Here is a 21,487-nt window from a genome sequence, read left to right on the forward strand (position 1 = left end):
AGCCTGGGCTTATAGTTGGACTAGCTCACCAAATCCCAGCATAACACTATAATAGGATTCCAAAGTTGCAACAAGTCAGTCAATGAAATTTCATCCCTCTTCAATATTTCACCTGTGAGTGGTATTGAAAAGTGGAAGTGTTTAGAAACCTCTGCCACTCAGCTAAAAGGTGGAGACCACATAAAGTTACAGAGATGGGTTCCAGCACTTTGCTTTCTTAGTAACTGCAGAGTCCGTCCTTCCTCTGACAATAAAAACAAACATAAACACTAAATGCTTGAGATATGGCTGAATTGAAACCTTACATCACCCAGTATAACATCAAGCGTCGGATGTAGCTGTGTAAAGTATGCTGCCTCTGGGTTCTGGAGCAGAGGAAGCTTCTTCTGCGGCGTGATAGAGCATGCTTCTCTATATGGCAGACTGATGGGAAGTCTGGGTGTGGCAAATGTCTGAAAAACGTTACCTGCCTGCCTAAATGTAAAGTTTGGTGGAGGGGCAATAATACTATGGGGTGTTCTTCAGGAGTTGACCTAGGCTCCTTAATGCCAAAGAAGGACAATTGTAGCTTCAAGCTTTGTTTGGGGAGGGTCATTTTCTGTTCCAGATAACTATGCCCCAGTGCACAAAAGAGAGGAATCTGTTAAAACTAGAAGGGGGAAACCATGTCCATATTACTGTCTTGTATGTTGACTGATTGTGTACCTGCAGGCAACATGTTAGAATACTACAGACAATGTAATACCTTGAGCATTTTGCTAATGTTTGTCTTGGTCCAGAGGTACTGAAAATGAAAAACAATGGTGTACAGTGGGGAAAATCACATTCTATGATTTTTGCATAACAAATTTGCATTTTATTGCATTTAATAAGTATTTGCTACAATAGAAAAACAGAACTTAATATTTGGTACAGAAACCTTTGTTTGCAATTACATGTTTCCTGTAGTTCTTGACCAAGTTTGCACACACTGCAGCAGGGATTTTGGCCCACTCTTCCTTATATCAAAAAAAGGGGATGGGAACGGGAGAAGTCAGCTCATCATTTGCAGTCTCGTTCCAAGAATGAGTCCAACGCACGGAGCCTCCTTGGCTTGAGTGTACAAGTTCCAGGGAATGAAGAAAAGAAGGTACTCCAGCATAGGAAAATATCAAACTTTATCTTTAGTGGAGAAAATTAATAAAAGCAGGCGCAATATGGATAACATGTAAGTCCCAGGGAGCTACCAACCGACGCGTTTCGACACTCTAGTCTTAATCATGGTTAGTATGGACTATCAGACTGGAGGTTTAAAAACCTTTCATGGAGAAAACAGGTGAAAAAGCCAGTGCTGATTGTTAATTAACTACAAGGTAAGTAAATTTAACCCCATTGTAGAAGCACTTCAACAACATGCATGTACTATATAACATAAACAATAGCTAATGAAAAAAACATTAAAAACACAGAATGAACAGTACCATGAAGCCGATAAGAAATAAAAAAAACAGAAAAAAAAAAAAGCAACTAAAATAAGAAAAACTGTATCTCCATTTTATAAGTACCAATTTTTTGTCTAAGTCTTCAGGATCTACCTTTCCCATTAAAAGTTACATTAACTGTAATACCTGTTGTGAAATTGGATTCTGGGCTCCCCCGGTGGCCACTTGTGGAATTGTACTTGTGTGCATCATCCCCTCTGTTCACCTGCTCCTATTAGGATGTGGGAGTCGCTATATAACCTTGCTCCTCTGTCAGTTTCATGCCGGTCAACAATGTAATCAGAAGCCTTCTGTGCATGTTCCTGCTACTAGACAACTCCTAGCTAAGTTGGACTTTTGTCCTTGTGTGTTTTTGCATTTTGTTCCTGTTCACAGCTGCTGTTTCGTTACTGTGTCTGGAAAGCTCTTGTGAGCGGAAATTGCCACTCTGGTGTTATGAGTTAATGCTAGAGTCTTAAAGTAATTTCTGGATGGTGTTTTGATAGGGTTTTCTGCTGACCATGAAAGTGCCCTTTCTGTCTTCATGCTATCTAGTAAGCGGACCTCGATTTTGCTAAACCTATTTTCATACTACGTTTGTCATTTCATCTAAAATCACCGCCAATATATGTGGGGGCCTCTGTCTGCCTTTTGGGAAAATTTCTCTAGAGGTGAGCCAGGACTGTCTTTTCCTCTGCTAGGATTAGGTAGTTCTCCGGCTGGTGCTGGGCATCTAGGGATAAAAAACGTAGGCATGCTACCCGGCCACTTCTAGTTGTGCGACAGGTTTAGTTCATGGTCAGTATAGTTTCCATCTTCCAAGAGCTAGTTCTCATATATGCTGGGCTATGTTCTCTCGCCATTGAGAATCATGACAGTTTGACCGGCCCAAAAAAGGGTTAAATTACTGGCTGAGAAAGGAGAGAAAAAAGAAGTCTGCTACAATTTTTTTTTTTTTTTTTTCCTCTAGTTCTGAGTGTGCTCTTAATTGAATCACTTGCTAGTTTGCCTATGCTGCAGCCTTCCTCTCTTTCTCTCCTTCTAATCCTTGAATGGCTCTGTGTTCACCTGTTTCAAATGGATCTTCAGAGTGTAGCTACAGGTTTGAATAATCTTGCCACAAAGGTACAAAATTTGCATGATTTTGTTGTTCATGCACCTATGTCTGAGCCTAGAATTCCTTTGCCTGAATTCTTCTCGGGGAATAGATCTCACTTTCAAAATTTTAAAAATAATTGCAAATTGTTTTTGTCCCTGAAGTCTCGCTCTGCCGGAGACCCTGCACAGCAGGTCAGGATTGTAATTTCCTTGCTCCGGGGCGACCCTCAGGACTGGGCTTTTGCATTGGCACCAGGGGATCCTGCGTTGCTCAATGTGGATGCGTTTTTTCTGGCCTTGGGGTTGCTTTATGAGGAACCTCATTTAGAGCTTCAGGCGGAAAAGGCCTTGATGTCCTTGTCTCAGGGGCAAGATGAAGCTGAAATATACTGCCAAAGATTCCGCAAATGGTCTGTGCTTACTCAGTGGAATGAGTGCGCCCTGGCGGCGATTTTCAGAGAAGGTCTCTCTGATGCCATTAAGGATGTTATGGTGGGGTTCCCTGTGCCTGCGAGTCTGAATGAGTCCATGACGATGGCTATTCAGATCGATAGGCGTCTGCGGGAGCGCAAACCTGTGCACCATTTGGCGGTGTCTACTGAGAAAACGCCAGAAAATATGCAATGTGATAGAATTCTGTCCAGAAGCGAGCGGCAGAATTTTAGACGAAAAAATGGGTTGTGCTTCTATTGTGGTGATTCAACTCATGTTATATCAGCATGCTTTAAGCGTACTAAGAAGCCTGACAAGTCTGTTTCAATTAGCACTTTACAGTCTAAGTTTATTCTATCTGTGACCCTGATTTGTTCTTTGTCATCTATTACCGCGGACGCCTATGTCGACTCTGGCGCTGCTTTGAGTCTTATGGATTGGTCCTTTGCCAAACGCTGTGGGTATGATTTGGAGCCATTGGAGGCTCCGATACCTCTGAAAGGGATTGACTCCACCCCATTGGCTAGTAATAAACCACAATACTGGACACAAGTGACTATGCGTGTTAATCCGGATCACCAGGAGGTTATTCGCTTTCTGGTGCTGTATAATCTACATGATGTTTTGGTGCTGGGATTGCCATGGCTGCAATCTCATAACCCAGTCCTCGACTGGAGAGCTATGTCTGTGTTAAGCTGGGGATGTAAAGGAACTCATGGGGACGTACCTTTGGTTTCCATTTCATCATCTATTCCCTCTGAGATTCCTGAATTCTTGTCTGACTTTCGTGACGTTTTTGAAGAACCCAAGGTTGGTTCACTACCTCCGCACCGGGAGTGCGATTGTGCCATAGACTTGATCCCGGGTAGTAAATACCCTAAGGGTCGTTTATTTAATCTGTCTGTGCCTGAACACGCGGCTATGCGAGAATATATAAAGGAGTCCTTGGAAAAGGGACATATTCGTCCTTCGTCATCTCCCTTAGGAGCCGGTTTTTTCTTTGTGTCTAAGAAAGACGGCTCTTTGAGGCCGTGTATTGATTATCGACTTTTGAATAAAATCACGGTTAAATATCAATATCCGTTACCACTGCTTACTGATTTGTTTGCTCGTATAAAGGGGGCCAAGTGGTTCTCTAAGATTGATCTCCGTGGGGCGTATAATTTGGTGCGAATCAAGCAGGGGGATGAGTGGAAAACCGCATTTAATACGCCCGAGGGCCATTTTGAGTATTTGGTGATGCCTTTTGGTCTTTCAAATGCCCCTTCAGTCTTCCAGTCCTTTATGCATGACATTTTCCGCGATTATTTGGATAAATTTATGATTGTGTATCTGGATGATATTCTGATTTTTTCGGATGACTGGGACTCTCATGTCCAGCAGGTCAGGAGGGTTTTTCAGGTTTTGCGGTCTAATTCCTTGTGTGTGAAGGGTTCTAAGTGTGTTTTTGGGGTTCAAAAGATTTCCTTCTTGGGATACATTTTTTCCCCCTCTTCCATCGAGATGGATCCTGTCAAGGTTCAGGCTATTGGTGATTGGACGCAACCCTCTTCTCTTAAGAGTCTTCAGAAATTTTTGGGCTTTGCTAACTTTTATCGTCGATTTATTGCTGGTTTTTCTGATGTTGTAAAACCATTGACTGATTTGACTAAGAAGGGTGCTGATGTTGCTGATTGGTCCCCTGATGCTGTGGAGGCCTTTCGGGAGCTCAAGCGCCGCTTTTCTTCCGCCCCAGTGTTGCGTCAGCCTGATGTTGCTCTTCCTTTTCAGGTTGAGGTCGACGCTTCTGAAATCGGAGCTGGGGCGGTGTTGTCGCAGAGAAGTTCCGACTGCTCCGTGATGAGACCTTGTGCCTTTTTTTCCCGTAAATTTTCGCCCGCCGAGCGGAATTATGATATTGGGAATCGGGAGCTTTTGGCCATGAAGTGGGCTTTTGAGGAGTGGCGTCACTGGCTTGAGGGGGCCAGACATCAGGTGGTGGTATTGACTGACCACAAAAATTTAATTTACCTTGAGTCTGCCAGGCGCCTGAATCCTAGACAGGCGCGCTGGTCGTTGTTTTTCTCTCGGTTTAATTTTGTGGTGTCTTACCTACCGGGTTCTAAGAATGTTAAGGCGGATGCCCTTTCTAGGAGTTTTGAGCCTGACTCCCCTGGTAATTCTGAGCCCACAGGTATCCTTAAAGATGGAGTGATATTGTCTGCCGTTTCTCCAGACCTGCGGCGGGCCTTGCAGGAGTTTCAGGCGGATAGACCTGATCGTTGCCCACCTGGTAGACTGTTTGTTCCTGATGATTGGACCAGTAGAGTCATCTCTGAGGTTCATTCTTCTGCGTTGGCAGGTCATCCTGGAATCTTTGGTACCAGGGATTTGGTGGCAAGGTCCTTCTGGTGGCCTTCCCTGTCATGAGATGTGCGAGGCTTTGTGCAGTCTTGTGACGTTTGTGCTCGGGCCAAGCCTTGTTGTTCTCGGGCTAGTGGATTGTTGTTACCCTTGCCTATCCCGAAGAGGCCTTGGACGCACATCTCGATGGATTTTATTTCGGATCTGCCTGTTTCTCAGAAGATGTCAGTCATCTGGGTGGTGTGTGACCGTTTCTCTAAGATGGTCCATCTGGTTCCCTTGCCTAAGTTGCCTTCTTCTTCCGAGTTGGTTCCTCTGTTTTTTCAAAATGTTGTTCGTTTGCATGGTATTCCGGAGAATATCGTTTCTGACAGAGGGACCCAATTCGTGTCTAGATTTTGGCGGGCATTCTGTGCTAGGATGGGCATAGATTTGTCTTTTTCGTCTGCTTTCCATCCTCAGACTAATGGCCAGACCGAGCGGACTAATCAGACCTTGGAGACATATTTGAGGTGTTTTGTGTCTGCGGATCAGGATGATTGGGTTGCTTTTTTGCCTTTGGCGGAGTTCGCCCTCAATAATCGGGCCAGCTCTGCCACCTTGGTGTCCCCGTTTTTCTGTAATTCGGGGTTTCATCCTCGATTTTCCTCCGGTCAGGTGGAATCTTCGGATTGTCCTGGAGTGGATGCTGTGGTGGAGAGGTTGCATCAGATTTGGGGGCAGGTGGTGGACAATTTGAAGTTGTCCCAGGAGAAGACTCAGCTTTTTGCCAACCGCCGTCGTCGTGTTGGTCCTCGGCTTTGTGTTGGGGACTTGGTGTGGTTGTCTTCTCGTTTTGTCCCTATGAGGGTTTCTTCTCCTAAGTTTAAGCCTCGGTTCATCGGCCCGTACAGGATATTGGAGATTCTTAACCCTGTGTCCTTCCGTTTGGACCTCCCTGCATCCTTTTCGATTCATAATGTTTTTCATCGGTCATTGTTGCGCAGGTATGAGGTACCGGCTGTGCCTTCCGTTGAGCCTCCTGCTCCGGTGTTGGTTGAGGGTGAGTTGGAGTACGTTGTGGAAAAGATCTTAGACTCTCGTGTTTCCAGACGGAGACTCCAGTATCTGGTCAAATGGAAGGGATACGGTCAGGAGGATAATTCTTGGGTCACTGCCTCTGATGTTCATGCCTCCGATCTTGTCCGTGCCTTTCATAGGGCTCATCCTGATCGCCCTGGTGGTTCTGGTGAGGGTTCGGTGCCCCCTCCTTGAGGGGGGGGTACTGTTGTGAAATTGGATTCTGGGCTCCCCCGGTGGCCACTTGTGGAATTGTACTTGTGTGCATCATCCCCTCTGTTCACCTGCTCCTATTAGGATGTGGGAGTCGCTATATAACCTTGCTCCTCTGTCAGTTTCATGCCGGTCAACAATGTAATCAGAAGCCTTCTGTGCATGTTCCTGCTACTAGACAACTCCTAGCTAAGTTGGACTTTTGTCCTTGTGTGTTTTTGCATTTTGTTCCTGTTCACAGCTGCTGTTTCGTTACTGTGTCTGGAAAGCTCTTGTGAGCGGAAATTGCCACTCTGGTGTTATGAGTTAATGCTAGAGTCTTAAAGTAATTTCTGGATGGTGTTTTGATAGGGTTTTCTGCTGACCATGAAAGTGCCCTTTCTGTCTTCATGCTATCTAGTAAGCGGACCTCGATTTTGCTAAACCTATTTTCATACTACGTTTGTCATTTCATCTAAAATCACCGCCAATATATGTGGGGGCCTCTGTCTGCCTTTTGGGAAAATTTCTCTAGAGGTGAGCCAGGACTGTCTTTTCCTCTGCTAGGATTAGGTAGTTCTCCGGCTGGCGCTGGGCATCTAGGGATAAAAAACGTAGGCATGCTACCCGGCCACTTCTAGTTGTGCGACAGGTTTAGTTCATGGTCAGTATAGTTTCCATCTTCCAAGAGCTAGTTCTCATATATGCTGGGCTATGTTCTCTCGCCATTGAGAATCATGACAAATACCGAAGGGGTCGTTTACCTTATAGAGTGTAAATATACAAAAAGTAGCCGCACTCAAGTCTTGATTTAAAATGTGAAGAATTTTCTTAGTTTTTATTCTTTTAATTCAAGTGCACAGGCACCACCAAATAATTTTACAGAGAAAGCAAGTGATTGCGGACAATACGGTGACGTTTCGACCTGATACGGTCTTTTTCAAAATCTCACTTTAAGTAAGAGGAGTAGTTTAGGAAGAAGGGAAATAGGAAGAGAGTCCCCAAGGACAGCTCAAGGTAGACTTCAGGAGTAAGGTGTCCGTCTCATTGGACACTGCACCACCAATGAGACGGACACCTTACTCCTGAAGTCTACCTTGAGCTGTCCTTGGGGACTCTCTTCCTATTTCCCTTCTTCCTAAACTACTCCTCTTACTTAAAGTGAGATTTTGAAAAAGACCGTATCAGGTTGAAACGTCACCGTATTGTCCGCAATCACTTGCTTTCTCTGTAAAATTATTTGGTGGTGCCTGTGCACTTGAATTAAAAGAATAAAAACTAAGAAAATTCTTCGCATTTGAAATCAAGACTTGAGTGCGGCTACTTTTTGTATATTTGAAGTTGGATGTTTAGCCAGCACCTTCATTGAACTTTACAGTGTGCCCATTATATTCTCTTCTGGATACCTTATAGAGTGCACATTGTGCAACCTACATTATGTGGACTGCACCACACGTCAGTTAAAAATAGTGAATAAGGAGACATCTTTTGGATGCCAGCAGTCAGACTGCACGTAATATATCTGCAGTATCTAAACATTGCAAAAACATACACAGGAGTAATACCAGCTCCCTTTCAGTCATAGGTATAGAAAAAGTGGTTAAACTGTTTAGAGGTGGAGACATGAGAAGAAAACTATTCAATAGGGAGTCGTACTGGATATTTAAATTGCAGACAAGGATCCCACAGGGTCTGAATGTGCGACAAGATCTTATACTCCAGTATAATCTATAAGATGTCTCTTTTCTTATTTTGTTTTTTTCCGTTTTTGATTTGTTATTGGCTTGGATTGTAATTAGAGCCTGTCTCATTTCATGGTACTGTTCATTCTGTGTTTTTATGTTTTTTCTTTAGCTATTGTTTGTTTTATATGGTACATGCATGTTGTTGAAGTGCTCTCATCAGCCGACGCCTGTGACCAGCGGCAACCTTTTTACCGTCGGCCACAGATGCTTTCTCACGAACTGTCATCTGTATGCCAGCGAGGTAACTGCAGTGCTCTGTCAGTAACGAACTTACCACCAATCAGAGCTGGTGTTTCTTGCACTGTCACACAGATGACAGCATGTTCGGGCTGACAAACCCGAACAGTAACACGGAATTCAGGGAAAATCTGTGTTTAGGGTCCATGCACGGACACTAGGTGTTCGATACTGACCCTGATCTTTACAGTTCTGGTTCATCCATCTGTAGTCACGTATTTTTGGCAAAGGAGATATTGTGTTTCGAAAAATAAGTGTTAAATTTTGTGTGGTAAAAATGTTTTGAAAATGAAAAAGTGGCAATGGCAATGAATGGGATAATGTAAGAGGAAATTATTCTATACCATGGTATCTATCAACAAGGTTGTGGGAGCTGCAGGTAGCCATGACTAACACCCGTACATATTTCTAGGTTTGAAACTCGTAGGAGTTCTTTGCAGGACCTCCTGTTTTTAAACTTTTGGTTTTCTTTTTAATGGATCAATAAAACTCTTTTTTTACTTGAAAACTTGGGAGATTTGGTGCAGGACAAGATTACCGATTTTCCACATGGACACATTTCCTTCCAACTGGGATTAAGGGTCCGTGCACGTCTTAAGAGTTCAAAGCTTTTTTCATCAGATGACCTGAACATTTATCTTTTGTAGTAGCAGCAGCACCATCACCGGAAGCACCTGTCTGGGCAGTAGTAGTACCAAATGCAGATCACAATTGTCCTTTGACCCCAGCAAGCGCATTAGTATTGAGGAAGCCAAGGATGTTATGGGCTCTATGGCATATCACTCCTGTCACATAATGCTTCTTTGACATTCATCCTCCTCTAATGTCTTAACAGTTAACCTTTTAATTAGCGGTATGAGCACTGACATGGGTACTGCTTAGTAGAGGGGCTCTGGCAGCGGCACTGGTTAATTAGAAATAATGGCATCTGTGATGGTAGTGGCTCTCAGAGTCAGGAGAAATCAAGTGATGGGAATCAGCAGAAGGGCAAGGAGCTCAGGACATCTCCCACACTAATTTAATGGTTAGTCGTGTCAGCGAGGATGACGATGTGTGTTGGGCAAGATCTAAACGAGTTGACAAGATTGTGATATCATCGGAGTAGAGTATTGGCATCTGTGCTAAGGCCAACATCGGGCCATAAATTCTTTCAGGCACAGATTTGCTTCTTCTACGGTCAACTTAGGAGCAGGTGATGACTCAACAAGGCCTAAAGCTCTGGTTGTGCCCACATATCCGAGCATGGTCGCTTATCACTACTGGTGTAGGAGTTGTGTATCACTTAAAGGATTCCACTGCCCTTCCAGAAATCTCGCCATGTGCTCAGCATTACTGGAGGACACCCGCCTGCCATTATCTCTGGCAGAAAGTGGTGCCTGCTCTGTGCTCCAATGTGCAGCAGCATGGACAGCTCTTTACACTTATGCAGTGTACAATTGACATGTGGATCCTGAGGCCCCTGATCATGTGACCCCTGACTCCTCCCCTCCTGTGACCTCACCACAGGTCCTGTGCGCACAGAACAGCCATATATGTGGTGTGCCGCTCTGCAGGTGGAGGTAGGTGCTGGAGATTCCCCATTACTGGGCGGGGGCAGGGGGCAGTAACCCCTCCATTCCCGGAGATAGTGCCCCCAGCTCTGCCATGTGTATATGTACAGTAATAGGACGCTGGCTGTGCTCATGTATACAGGGGAGGGCGCTCTGGTTTGGGGACAGATGACGCTTTCTCTCTGGGGTACGGGTTACCTATGAGTAAGAACGTTACTGTCCAAAACGCGTAGGGTGCTGCATTTCCTACCTTGGTTTGCTTTATTCTTGTTTTTTTTTATGTAGACTTTGTTTTTTTAATGGTTTATACTACTTCATTTCCTTTTTCCTTTTGTTTACTCGTGGATACCGGTCCCAAAGATCCGTGCATCGATGAATACTCTGAATCTGTGCACATTTTTCACTACAGTTGATGAACTGATTGCTTTTTCCTTTTTCTTCTATCATTCACCACTTCCCCCAATGTAAAGTATGATGTCCACTAAAGCCCCCCATACAGTATGATATCTCTCATAATCGCCCAATACAGTATGATGGTCATCACAGCCCCTCACACAATATAATGGCCACCATAGACCTCCACATAGTATGATGACCCCCACAGCCACCTCACATAATATAATGTCCACCACAATTACCCTACACAGTAATGATGCCCCCCACAATCCCCTTTATAGTATGATGATCCCACCCACAGCACTTTATTATATATAGTATGATGATCCACCTCACAGCCCCCTATATAAAATGATGGTCCACCTCAAAACCCCATATATGCAGCTGGCTTCCAACAAGCTGCAGACATAGAGGAAACCAGGGATAAGTGCCGGTGGTTCTGTGCTCCGTCTCAACTGTTAACAGCATCGGCGACCTGAAAATGCTGAAAGTGCTAATGGCATAGCATACAATGCGGCCCACAGCCGGACCGGCCCATATGGCATTTTCCAGAATTGCCAGATGGCCATTCAGGTCCTGTTGTCAGGTTATATTTACCTCATATTAAGCTTATCCCACTTTACATATTTACGTATCTCATTATTTGGTGAAATTAATTAAAACTAGATCCCCCCCCCAAAAAAAAAAAAGAAAAGCTGGTCCAATACTATGTTACTACTGGAAAAAAAAAAATGTGGGTCTGGGAAAAACTGAAGGAAAAGTCAAAAATTGGCTCTAATAGGAAGAGGTTAACGGAGTTTTCTCATTTCAAAAAACTCCTGTCCCCCCACTGCATTTTCTTTTAAAATAAACAAATTGTGCTTTATTCACACTCCCCAGTCCAGCCCTGAGTCTCTGGCGCTGCTCCCAGGGACTATTAATGTCTGCAGCGCTGGCATCAAATTGACAGCGCTGCAGCCAATAACTGAGCTCAGTGGCTCTACCAGAGTTGGCAGCACACGAACTGTTCAGCTCAGCGCTGTAGACATGACGTCATGTTACAGCGCATACAAAGAGAGGGAACACAACATCTACAGATTACAGTATATAACAAAAGTGAGTACACCCCTCACATTTTGAAAATATTTTTATTATATCTTTTCATGGGACAATACTGAAGAAATGACACTTTGATACAGTGTAAGATGGTCACTGTACAGCTATTATAACAGTGCCAATTTAGTTTGCCGTCCAATTAACTCAACAAACAGCCATTAATTTCTAAACTGCTAGCAACAAAAGTGAGTACACCCTTAACCCCTTCACCCCAAAGGCTGTTTTCCCCTTAATGACCAGGCCAATTTTTACAATTCTGACCAGTGTCAGTTTATGAGGTAATAACTCTGGAATTTCTTCGATATGACTTTATGTGTGAAAAAAATTTAAATTTGGTGAAAATTTCGCAATTTTCAAACTTTTTTACATTTTTATGCCCTTCAATCAGAGAGTCATATCGCACAAAATAGTTAGTTGTAATAATAAACCTTACAATTTGTTGTGCAATTTCTCCTGAGCATGCCGATACCCCATATGTGGGGGAAATCTACTTGGGTACACGGCAGGACTGGAAAGGGAAGGAGCGCCATTTCACTTTTGAATGTAAAATATGCTGGAATAATTAGCGGACGCCATCTCATGTTTGGAGAGCCCCTGATGTGCTTAAACAGTGGAAACCCTGAACAAGTGACACCATTTTGGAAACTTGACCCTTTTGGGAACTTATCCAAAAGTGTGTTGAACAACTTGAACCCATAGGTGCTTCACAGAAATTTATAACGATCTAATAACAGTTAAATCTAATGGTCACTTCTCCATGCTAATTCTCCTGGATCTCTTCAGCATTTGACACTGTGGATCATCAGCTCCTCCTCACTATGCTCCTCTCCATTAGCATCAAGGACACCGTTCTCTCTTGGTTCTCCTTCTACCTCTCTGACCGATCCTTTACTGTATGTTTTGCTGGTTCCTCCTCCTCTCACCTTCCCCTTACTGTCGGGGTTCCTGAAGGATCAGTACTAGGCCCCCTCCTCTTCTCCTTGTATACTGTCGCTATTGGACAAACAATCAGTAGATTTGGTTTCCAGTACCATCTCTATGTTGATGACACCCAATTATCCACCTCTACTCTAGACATCACCCCTGCATTATTACAAAACACCAGTGATTGTCTTACCGCTGTCTCCAACATCATGTCCTCCCTCTATCTGAAACTGAACCTGTCAAAAACTGAACTCCTTGTGTTTCCTCCCTCTACTAACCTACCTATGATCAACATTGCCATTTCCATGTGTAGTTCCACCATTACTCCCCAGCAACATGCCTGCTGTCTTTGTGTCATACTGGATTCAGAGATTACATTCACCCCCCACATCCGATCACTGGCTCGCTCTTGTTATCTGCACCTCAAAAACATTTCTAGAATTCGACCTTTTCTTACTTTCGACTCTGTAAAAACTCTTAGTGTTGTTCTTATTCATTCTTGTCTAGACTATTGTAACTCTCTACTAATCGGCCTCCCTCTTACCAAACTCTCCCCGCTCCAATCTGTCTTGAATGCTGCAGCCAGGATCATATTCCTCACCAACCGTTACAACGATGCTTCTACCAAAGTTAAAAGCTTGCAGAAAGTTGCAGGCCAACCTTTATATTTGTTAAAAAAATGTCTGCAATTGAGGAAATTTTTCCTTATCAAATAAAACGATAAACTTTTGGAATTATAGTGTAATAATATAATATGTTATGTAATAGCAGTAAAAAGCATATGGCCCAATGGCCTAATTTAAATATGTAACCACAAAGGAGAAAAAAAAACTTGAATAAAACAGATAAAGTATGATGCAAACAAAAGTGCTCCCAAACACAGTATGATACCCCACACAGTGAACTCCTCCACATGCACAGCATGATGACCCTACTGTACCCCCCTCCCTCCGTTCCCCCAACAAAGAATGATGACCCCATGACAGTATGATTCCCTAACTGTAATCCCCACACAGCCCTCCATACAGTATAAGGGGCACATAAGGTAATCCATACAGTACAAAGGCTCCACATAGATCTCCATAAAGTATAATGGCTCCACATAGTGCTCCATACAGTGTAATAGCCCCCACATAGTCCTGTATACAGTGGGTACGGAAAGTATTCAAACCCCTTGAAATTTTTCACTCTTTGTTTCATTGCAGCCATTTGGTAAATTCAAAAAAGTTGATTTTTTTTTCTTATCAATGTACACTCTGCACCCCATCTTGACTGAAAAAAACCCAGAAATGTAGAACTTTTTGCATTTTTAAAAAAAGAAAAACAAATATCACATGGTCATAAGTATTCATAGAAGCATTCTTTTGAACTAGTACAGCCATGAGTCTTCTTGGGAATTATGCAACAAGTTTTTTGCACCTGGATTTGGGGATCCTCTGCCATTCTTCTTTGCAGATCCTCTCCAGTTCCGTCAAGTTGGATGGTGAACGTTGGTGGACAGCCATTTTCAGGTTTCTCCAGAGATGCTCAATTGAGTTTAGGTCAGGGCTCTGGCTGGGCCAGTCAAGAATGGTCACAGAGTTGTTGTTGTCTTTGTTATTTTAGCTGTGTGCTTAGGGTCATTGTCTTGTTGGACGGTGATCCTTTGGCCAAGTCTGAGGTCCAGAGTACTCTGGAAGAAGTTTTCATCAAGGATATCTCTGTACTTGGCCTCATTCATGTCTCCTTCAATTGCAACCAGTCGTCCTTTCCGTGGAGCTGAAATACACCCCCATAGCATGATGCTGCCCCCAACATGTTTCACTGTTGGAATTTTATTGGGCAGGTGATGAGCAGTGCCTGGTTTTCTCCACACATACCTCTTAGAATTGTCACCAAAAAGGTCTATCTTCATCTCATCAGACCAGAGAATCTTATTTCTCATAGTCTTGGAGTCCTTCATGTGTTTTTTAGCAAACTGTATGCGGGTTTTCAAATGTCTTGCACTGAGGAGAGGCTTTCGTCTGGCCACTCTGCCATAGAGGCCCGACTGGTAGAGGGCTGCAGTGATAGTTGACTTTGTGGAACTTTCTCCCATCTCCCTACTGCATCTGTGGATCTCAGCTACAGTGATCTTGGGGTACTTCTTTACCTCTCTAACCAAGGCTCTTCTCCCACGATTGCTCAGTTTGGCTGGACAGCCAGGTCTAGGAAGACTTCTGGTGGTCCCAAACTTCTTCCATTTAAGGATTAGGGAGGCAACTATGCTCTTAGGAACCTTGAGTACTGCAGAAATTATTTTTTAACCTTCGCCAGATGTGTGCCTTGCCACAATTCTGTCTCTGAGCTCAGAGAGTACATTAATGTAAAAAAAATTATATTTTTTTAATTTACCAAATGGTTGCAAACAAAACAAAGAGTGAAAAATGTAAAGGGGTCTGAATACTTTCTGTACCCACTGTAAAGTGTAATGGGCCCCACATAGTGCTCCATGCAGTATTATGGCCCCACACAATGCTCCATACTGTATAATGGCCCAACACAATGCTCCATACAGTATAATGGCCAAACATAATGCTCCATACTGTATAATGGCCTCACACAATGCTCCATACTGTATAATGGCCCCACACGATGCTCCATGCTGTATAATGGCCCCACACAATGATCCATACAGTATAATGGCCTCACATAATACTCCATAATGTATAATGGCCTCACACAATGCTTCATACTGTATAATGGCCCCACACAATGCTCCATACTGTATAATGGCCCCACACGATGTTCCATACTGTATAATGGCCCCACGTGATGCTCCATACTTTATAATAGCCCCACATGATGCTCCATACTGTATAATGACCCCACATAGTGTTTTATACTGTATAATATGCCCACATAAAAAATACCATATATACTTGTGTATAAGCCGACTCGAGTATAAGCCGAGGCACCTAATTTTGCCATGAAAATCTGGAAAACTTATTAACTTGAGTATAAGCCAGGTATGCATTGTCCCCTATGCATGGCTTCTCATCACTATCCTTGTCTGCATGGCTCCTTATCCACATCCTGTCGACATGGCTCCTTATCCCCGTCCTTGTCTGCATGGCTCCTCATCCCCATCCTTTTATGCATGGTTCCTTATCCCCATCCTTGTATGAATGGCTCCTTATCCCCATCCTTGTCTGCATGGCTCCTCATCCCTGTCCTGGTATGCATGGTTCCTCATCCCTATCCTTGTATGTATAGCCCCCATGAGAAAAGCATAAAAAAATCCTACTTTCCTTCCCTACGCGCCCTCACAGCATCTTGTTCCAGTGCCAGCAGCATCTGCAGCTGAACGATCACGTGTGCCCGCTCATTAAGGTAATGAATATTCACCTCTCCCCACTCTTATGAGAATGCAGAGGGGTGAATACTCATAACCTTAATGAGCGGGCACCTGTGATAGCCCAGCAGCTGCTGGAAGCCGGCTGCTGCTCTTTACACTGTGCGCGCTATAAGAGAAATTAATATTTACTGCCAGTGCAGTAAATATTCATTTCTCTTAATCAGCCCTGCCTCCTGTGACCCGCTGCCCCGCCGCTCCCTCTCCCCCGCCGTCTTTTGGGACAATTACTCATGTATAAGCGTTTTCATCACCAAAAAATGTGTTGAAAAGCTCAGCTTATACATGAGTGTAGATGGTAACTACTCACTTCTGCCCATTCCAATGCTGATCTGGACTCTTCATATATCACAATCCTACCTGTGGGCATTAGTGCCGCCACTCTCCTCAGCCCGCAGACTGATGGGAGGATGCATGACCTGATGGGACGGCGTGTGCAGAGGAGAGTGGCCACAGTACTAGTGATGAGGGAGATGGTACGAGGGCTGAGAAGAGTGGTGGCAGCACTAGTCCTGAGGAGATGGCGTGCGTGCCCACCAGGAGGTTCGCTGCCACTGGCCTAGGCAAGAGTTCTTTTTTTCAGATCCTCAGAGAGTTCTTTGCCATGATGTGCCATGTTGATCTTACAGTTACCAGTATGAGAGAGTGTGATAGCGATAACATCAAATTCAACACACCTACTCCCCATTCACACCTGAGACTTTGTAATACTAATGAGTCACATGACACCAGGAAAGGAAAATGGCCAATTGGGCACAATTTGGCCATTTTCACTTAGGGGTGTGCTTACTTTTGTTATCAATCGTTTTTACATTTATGGCTGTGTGTTGAGTTATTTAAAGGGTACATCAAATTTACATTGTTATACAAGTAGTACACTAACTACTTTACATTGTGTCAAAGTGTCATATCTTCAGAGTTGTCTCATGAAAAGATATAATAAAATATTTTAAAAATGTGAAGGGCATACTCACTTTTGTGATATACGGTCTATCACCTCATAAGTTTCTCATTTTCTCCAATAATTGGATTATCATATGAGATTCTTTATGATGCTACATCGTAATCTTCTTCCCTTTCAGGTCCCTACAATACTGGCTCTTCTCAGAGGTGATCTTCTATCTAAAAGAAATTTCCTTATTGACCTGGTCAAGGATGGATAGGTACAGAGACATGAAGGCAGAGAGGCTAGTACACCTCACTCTAGAGATCCTCTTCCGGCTTACTGGAGAGGTGAGAGATTCTGATAGCATCACATTGTATTATACTTATCTATGGGAATAACAGACGGACAGAACTGGAGAGGTGAGGACTCTGGGAATGTCTGTAGTGAGGTTTATTAATGTGTCTCTCCATAACCAGGATTACACAGTAGTGAAGAAGACCTCTAGTGAGCGCTGTCAGGACCCTGTGTCTGAGGGATGGGGAAGACCCCTGAGCCCAATTACTGGGCCTCCACCTCACCCCCTGATACATGAGGACATCAATGACCAGAAGATCCTAGAACTCACCTACAAGATGATTGAGCTGCTGACTGGAGAGGTGACACTGCTGGGAATGCTGGGACATTATACAGTAATGCTATGGAGGGATCGGGGGATGACGGTATCATTGTGTGTGTCAGGTTCCTATAAGGTGTCAGGATGTCACCGTCTATTTCTCCATGGAGGAGTGGGAGTATTTAGAAAGACACAAAGATCTGTACAATGACGTCATGCTGAAGGTTCACCAGCCCCTCACATCACCAGGTAATAGACAGGACTAAATACTTACTTGTAGTGAAGCGAGGTTTCTGGAATATCACTTTTTAAAGATATTATCCTATTTGCAAACACCTATATGCTCCATGAACCCCAACACACTGATGATTGCCAATTAGGATCTTGCTGTGTTTTACATTGTGAGGAAGATGTGATTAGGATATCTTGTTCAATAGAAGAAAATTATGTCCAAAATATTACTACTGTCGTCCATGTCATGGACATGAATTACAGTAAATATCTTGTAGATTTTCTTCAATACAATGGTGCAATACAGCCCTGGATTGTAGCTTTTTCTCAGCAATGTAATGCATAAGAGGAAAACTCTGACTCATTGTTGAGGCACATTTTTTGTTCTTCCTTTTGTTTGGTTGTGAAATATATTTTCATATGAAATATACAGGGTGATTCAAGAACGATGGTTCAAAAGTAAAGGTCTGTAGTTATAGTATCATCAGTAGTAAATGGCCAGGGAAAGAAAATCAGGGCAAACTTGATTGGTTGCTCATAACTACCAATCACAGTACAGCTTTTGTTTTTCCAGGAGCCAATTTTAAAATGTACTTACATAATGTGACATATGAGGACCACGATGAATTATAAAAAATAAGCTTTTTGTATGTTGGAATTTTCAAGAACACGATTCGTTGTGACAGAACAACAAAACTTTTATAATAAATTTGGTGAATGTGCTCTGCATAGAAACTGCATTTTGTGTTGGGGGAATCAGTTCAAAGCCACTGGGTGTTTATATCATGGGAAAAGTTCAGGCTGGCCGTTTCGCAAGCCAGCGCGAAACGGCCGTCATCCTGTGCGGTTTCCAGGTGAAAGCCTCCCTGCCTCTGTTTACATATTATATCCAGAATAAAGGACATTGTTTGTGGGACGGTGAGTGCCATGCTCTCTTCTTACACATGGTGATTTTAAACATCATTAGTGCCTGCATTTTCAGACACTAGCCATGCAAAAAAAAATCTTTTTTGGAGGTCTTACCAGGTTTTTTCCACTACCATTTTTTCTGGGTGTACCCACCTTTCTTTCCTTGATATGTGGGGTAATTAGCCTGACTTTTTATGATTACATATAATGTTTAATAAACTTGTACCTTTTAATTGCTACTTTGGCCTTTGTTAAAGTGTTTCTTTTGGAGATCTACTCATCTTTTTGCTTTATGGCTTAGTACATAGGATAATTTTGGTGTGAGTATATACATTCTGAAAGGCCACAAAGGCTGCAACACCATTAAGCAAGAGGCACCACTAACCAAACAACACCATGAAGACCAAGGAGATCTCCAAACAAGTCCGGGACAAAGTTGTTAAGATGCACAAGTCAGGATTGGGTTATAAAAATAGTTAAATCTCTGAGGATCCCCTGGAGCACGATCAAATCCATTATTATCAAATGGAAAGAACCTGGTACCACAACAAACCTGCCAAGAGAGGGCCGCCCACTAATTCTCTCAACCCTGGCAAGGAGGGCATTAATCAGAGAGCAGCTGAAGGAGCTGCAGAGTTCTCACACAGAGAATAAAGTATCTGACCATACAACCAAAATAACCTGTACACTACAGAGAGATGACCTTTATGGAAGAGTTGGGAGAAAAAAGCCTTTAGTTAAGCACAAAAATTGTAAGGCTCGTTTTGAATTTGGTAATAAACATGTGGAAGACTCCTCGCACAGGGTTACTGCTACAGTGTGGTGCCAAAAGACCGCAGCATCTGATTTTTCCTACTCTGGCACTAAGAAGAAGCACTTATCCTTCATTTTAAATGTGTTTATTTCTTCTGGAAGAACAGGGGTCAATTGGCCATGTTGGAAATCCCTGTGCTCACAGCTGAGCTCGGTTAGCCACTCCTTTTCCCTTTATAATCTGGGCTCTGTTACAAATCCTTGTCAGAGCAAGCATTTGCTGCATAGCTAATGGAAGGAGAGGAGTTCATATGAGGAGGAGAGTTGGAGGAGTTATCTGTGACTGTTGCTTGGTTTGTATGAATGGTAGTTTCCTAGTCTTCTTTATTTTAGTTTATTCCTCAACCTCCATGCCCCGGTGCATTCATCTGTTATATGTGAGTGAATATTTGTATGCCTAGAGTTTTCTGTTAACCCTTGTTTGTGTTGCCTTGTTTGTCGGGTTGGTGTACTACGGTGCACAGTAGCGCCCCTCTTCCCTGGGTGTGGGAAGAGAAGAGACCTAGGGCTAACTCGGGAGATAAGGCAAGGGTGTAGGCCCCGGCATCTTCACCTTCAGAAGTATCCCAGGGAATAGGGTGAGCTAGGGCGCTCCCTAGTGTTGAGGACAGGGAAGGAGCCCCTGGTCCTGGGTCATCTGACAGCTGTGTCGTGACAACTCCCTAAATGTATGGAGGAAGATGCTGTGGTGAGATGAGAACTTTTTGTCCACCAAGGTAAATGCTATGTCTGGCACCAAATCAATACAGCTCATCACCCCCAAGAACCCCATCCCCACAGCGAAACATGGTGGTAGCAGAATTATGCTGTGTGGAGTGGATATTTATTGGCAGCAAGGACTGGCAAAATTGTCATAGGGGAGATGGATGGTGCAAAATACAGGGATATTCTTGAGCAAAACCTGTTTCAGTTTGTCAGTGATTGGAGGCTGAGACGGAGGTTCACATTCTAACAAGATAATGAACCAAAGCATACAGATAAAGCAACATTCAAGTGATTTAAGCAGAAATATGTAAATGTTTTGGAGTTCCCTAGTCAAATCCAGACCTTAATCCAATTGAGAATCCGTGGTCAAACCAGAAAATTGCTGTTCACCAGAGGAAACCATATAAATTGAATGAGCTGGAGCAGTTTTGACTTCAGTAGTGACTCTAGGGGGGTGAATAGCTATGCACACTGAAGTATTCAGTTATTTTGTCCTGTTTGTTATTTGCTTCACAATAAAAAGAAAGCCAAATGTTATCAGTTGTAGGTATGTTCTTAAGGCCGGGATCACACATACGCGAGATACGGCCAAGTCTCGCAGGAGAAAACCCAGCTCTGGCGCCGGCACTCCGGAGCGGAGTGTGCAGCCGCACAGCAATACATGGAGCTGCACGCTCCGCTCCGGAGTGCCGGCGCCAGAGCTGGGTTTTCACCTACGAGACTCGGCCGTATCTCGCGTATATGTGTGATCCCGGCCTTATATGTACTGATAGAAACCATAAAAATAACCAGTGAAATTCAAGATTGTGAGGAATAAAACCATGAAAAATACCAAGGGGGAATACTTTTGCAAACCACTGAATTTTAAGATACACTGGCACGTGTCTAGACAGAACTGGACTATCACCTAGACATGTGCCAAATCACCAATGCAAATCACTTTGATCATATGTAGTGTATAGATAGTGTAGCTTACCATGGTAATAAAGTTGTGTAGTATTTTCTTGGATTTGGTTACCAAGGCTATAATTTTTTCCCAACCGTTTTGGATTAACCTGTATTATGAAATGGATCTAGAAATCACGTTTTAGCATATGATAGTAGCAATGTGTTAGCTTTTGTCCTCCAATGCAAACAATGCCTTTTTCGTGGAAATCTGATGTGCAGTTTAAGAGAAATGTAAAGTAACCACTATATGTAACACAGTGCAGATTCATCTCCACTAACAGCCGAGATCCTTAGATGAGGAAAAGAACAGGCATTTATAGGACATTTCATAACTTTCCCAAATTATTATAAAAATATTTACAACACATCCTGAACTGAATTACTGAACCCAATTTATTATATATTGTCGGAGTCGGTCCATTTTATATCGACTCCAACTCCCCTAAAATGGACATCGACTCCAACTTCACAGCCCTTG

General features: G+C 43.3%; 2 protein-coding genes across 3 annotated transcripts in view; both read left to right on the forward strand.

Annotated features, from left to right (window-relative positions):
- Positions 1-21,487, forward strand: part of LOC143767410 (uncharacterized) — a 599,249-nt gene that overhangs the window by 575,590 nt on the left and 2,172 nt on the right. The window contains exon 1 of one of the 2 annotated variants that reach the window (XM_077255741.1): positions 17,478-17,652. The exons of the other annotated variant lie outside the window; for it this stretch is intronic. Coding sequence (XP_077111856.1) covers positions 17,568-17,652 — 85 coding nt within the window. The 5' untranslated portion in view covers positions 17,478-17,567. Of the gene's footprint in view, positions 1-17,477; positions 17,653-21,487 lie in introns of those variants that run through there. 2 annotated transcript variants of the gene reach the window in all.
- Positions 10,084-21,487, forward strand: part of LOC143767389 (uncharacterized) — a 46,359-nt gene continuing 34,955 nt past the window's right edge. Inside the window, exons 1-3 of the mRNA XM_077255696.1 lie at positions 10,084-10,125; positions 16,987-17,137; positions 17,267-17,446. Coding sequence (XP_077111811.1) covers positions 17,060-17,137; positions 17,267-17,446 — 258 coding nt within the window. The 5' untranslated portion in view covers positions 10,084-10,125; positions 16,987-17,059. The remainder of the gene's footprint in view (positions 10,126-16,986; positions 17,138-17,266; positions 17,447-21,487) is intronic.

This window comes from Ranitomeya variabilis, chromosome 4 (assembly GCF_051348905.1).
Source record: "Ranitomeya variabilis isolate aRanVar5 chromosome 4, aRanVar5.hap1, whole genome shotgun sequence".
Taxonomy (NCBI): domain Eukaryota; kingdom Metazoa; phylum Chordata; class Amphibia; order Anura; family Dendrobatidae; genus Ranitomeya; species Ranitomeya variabilis.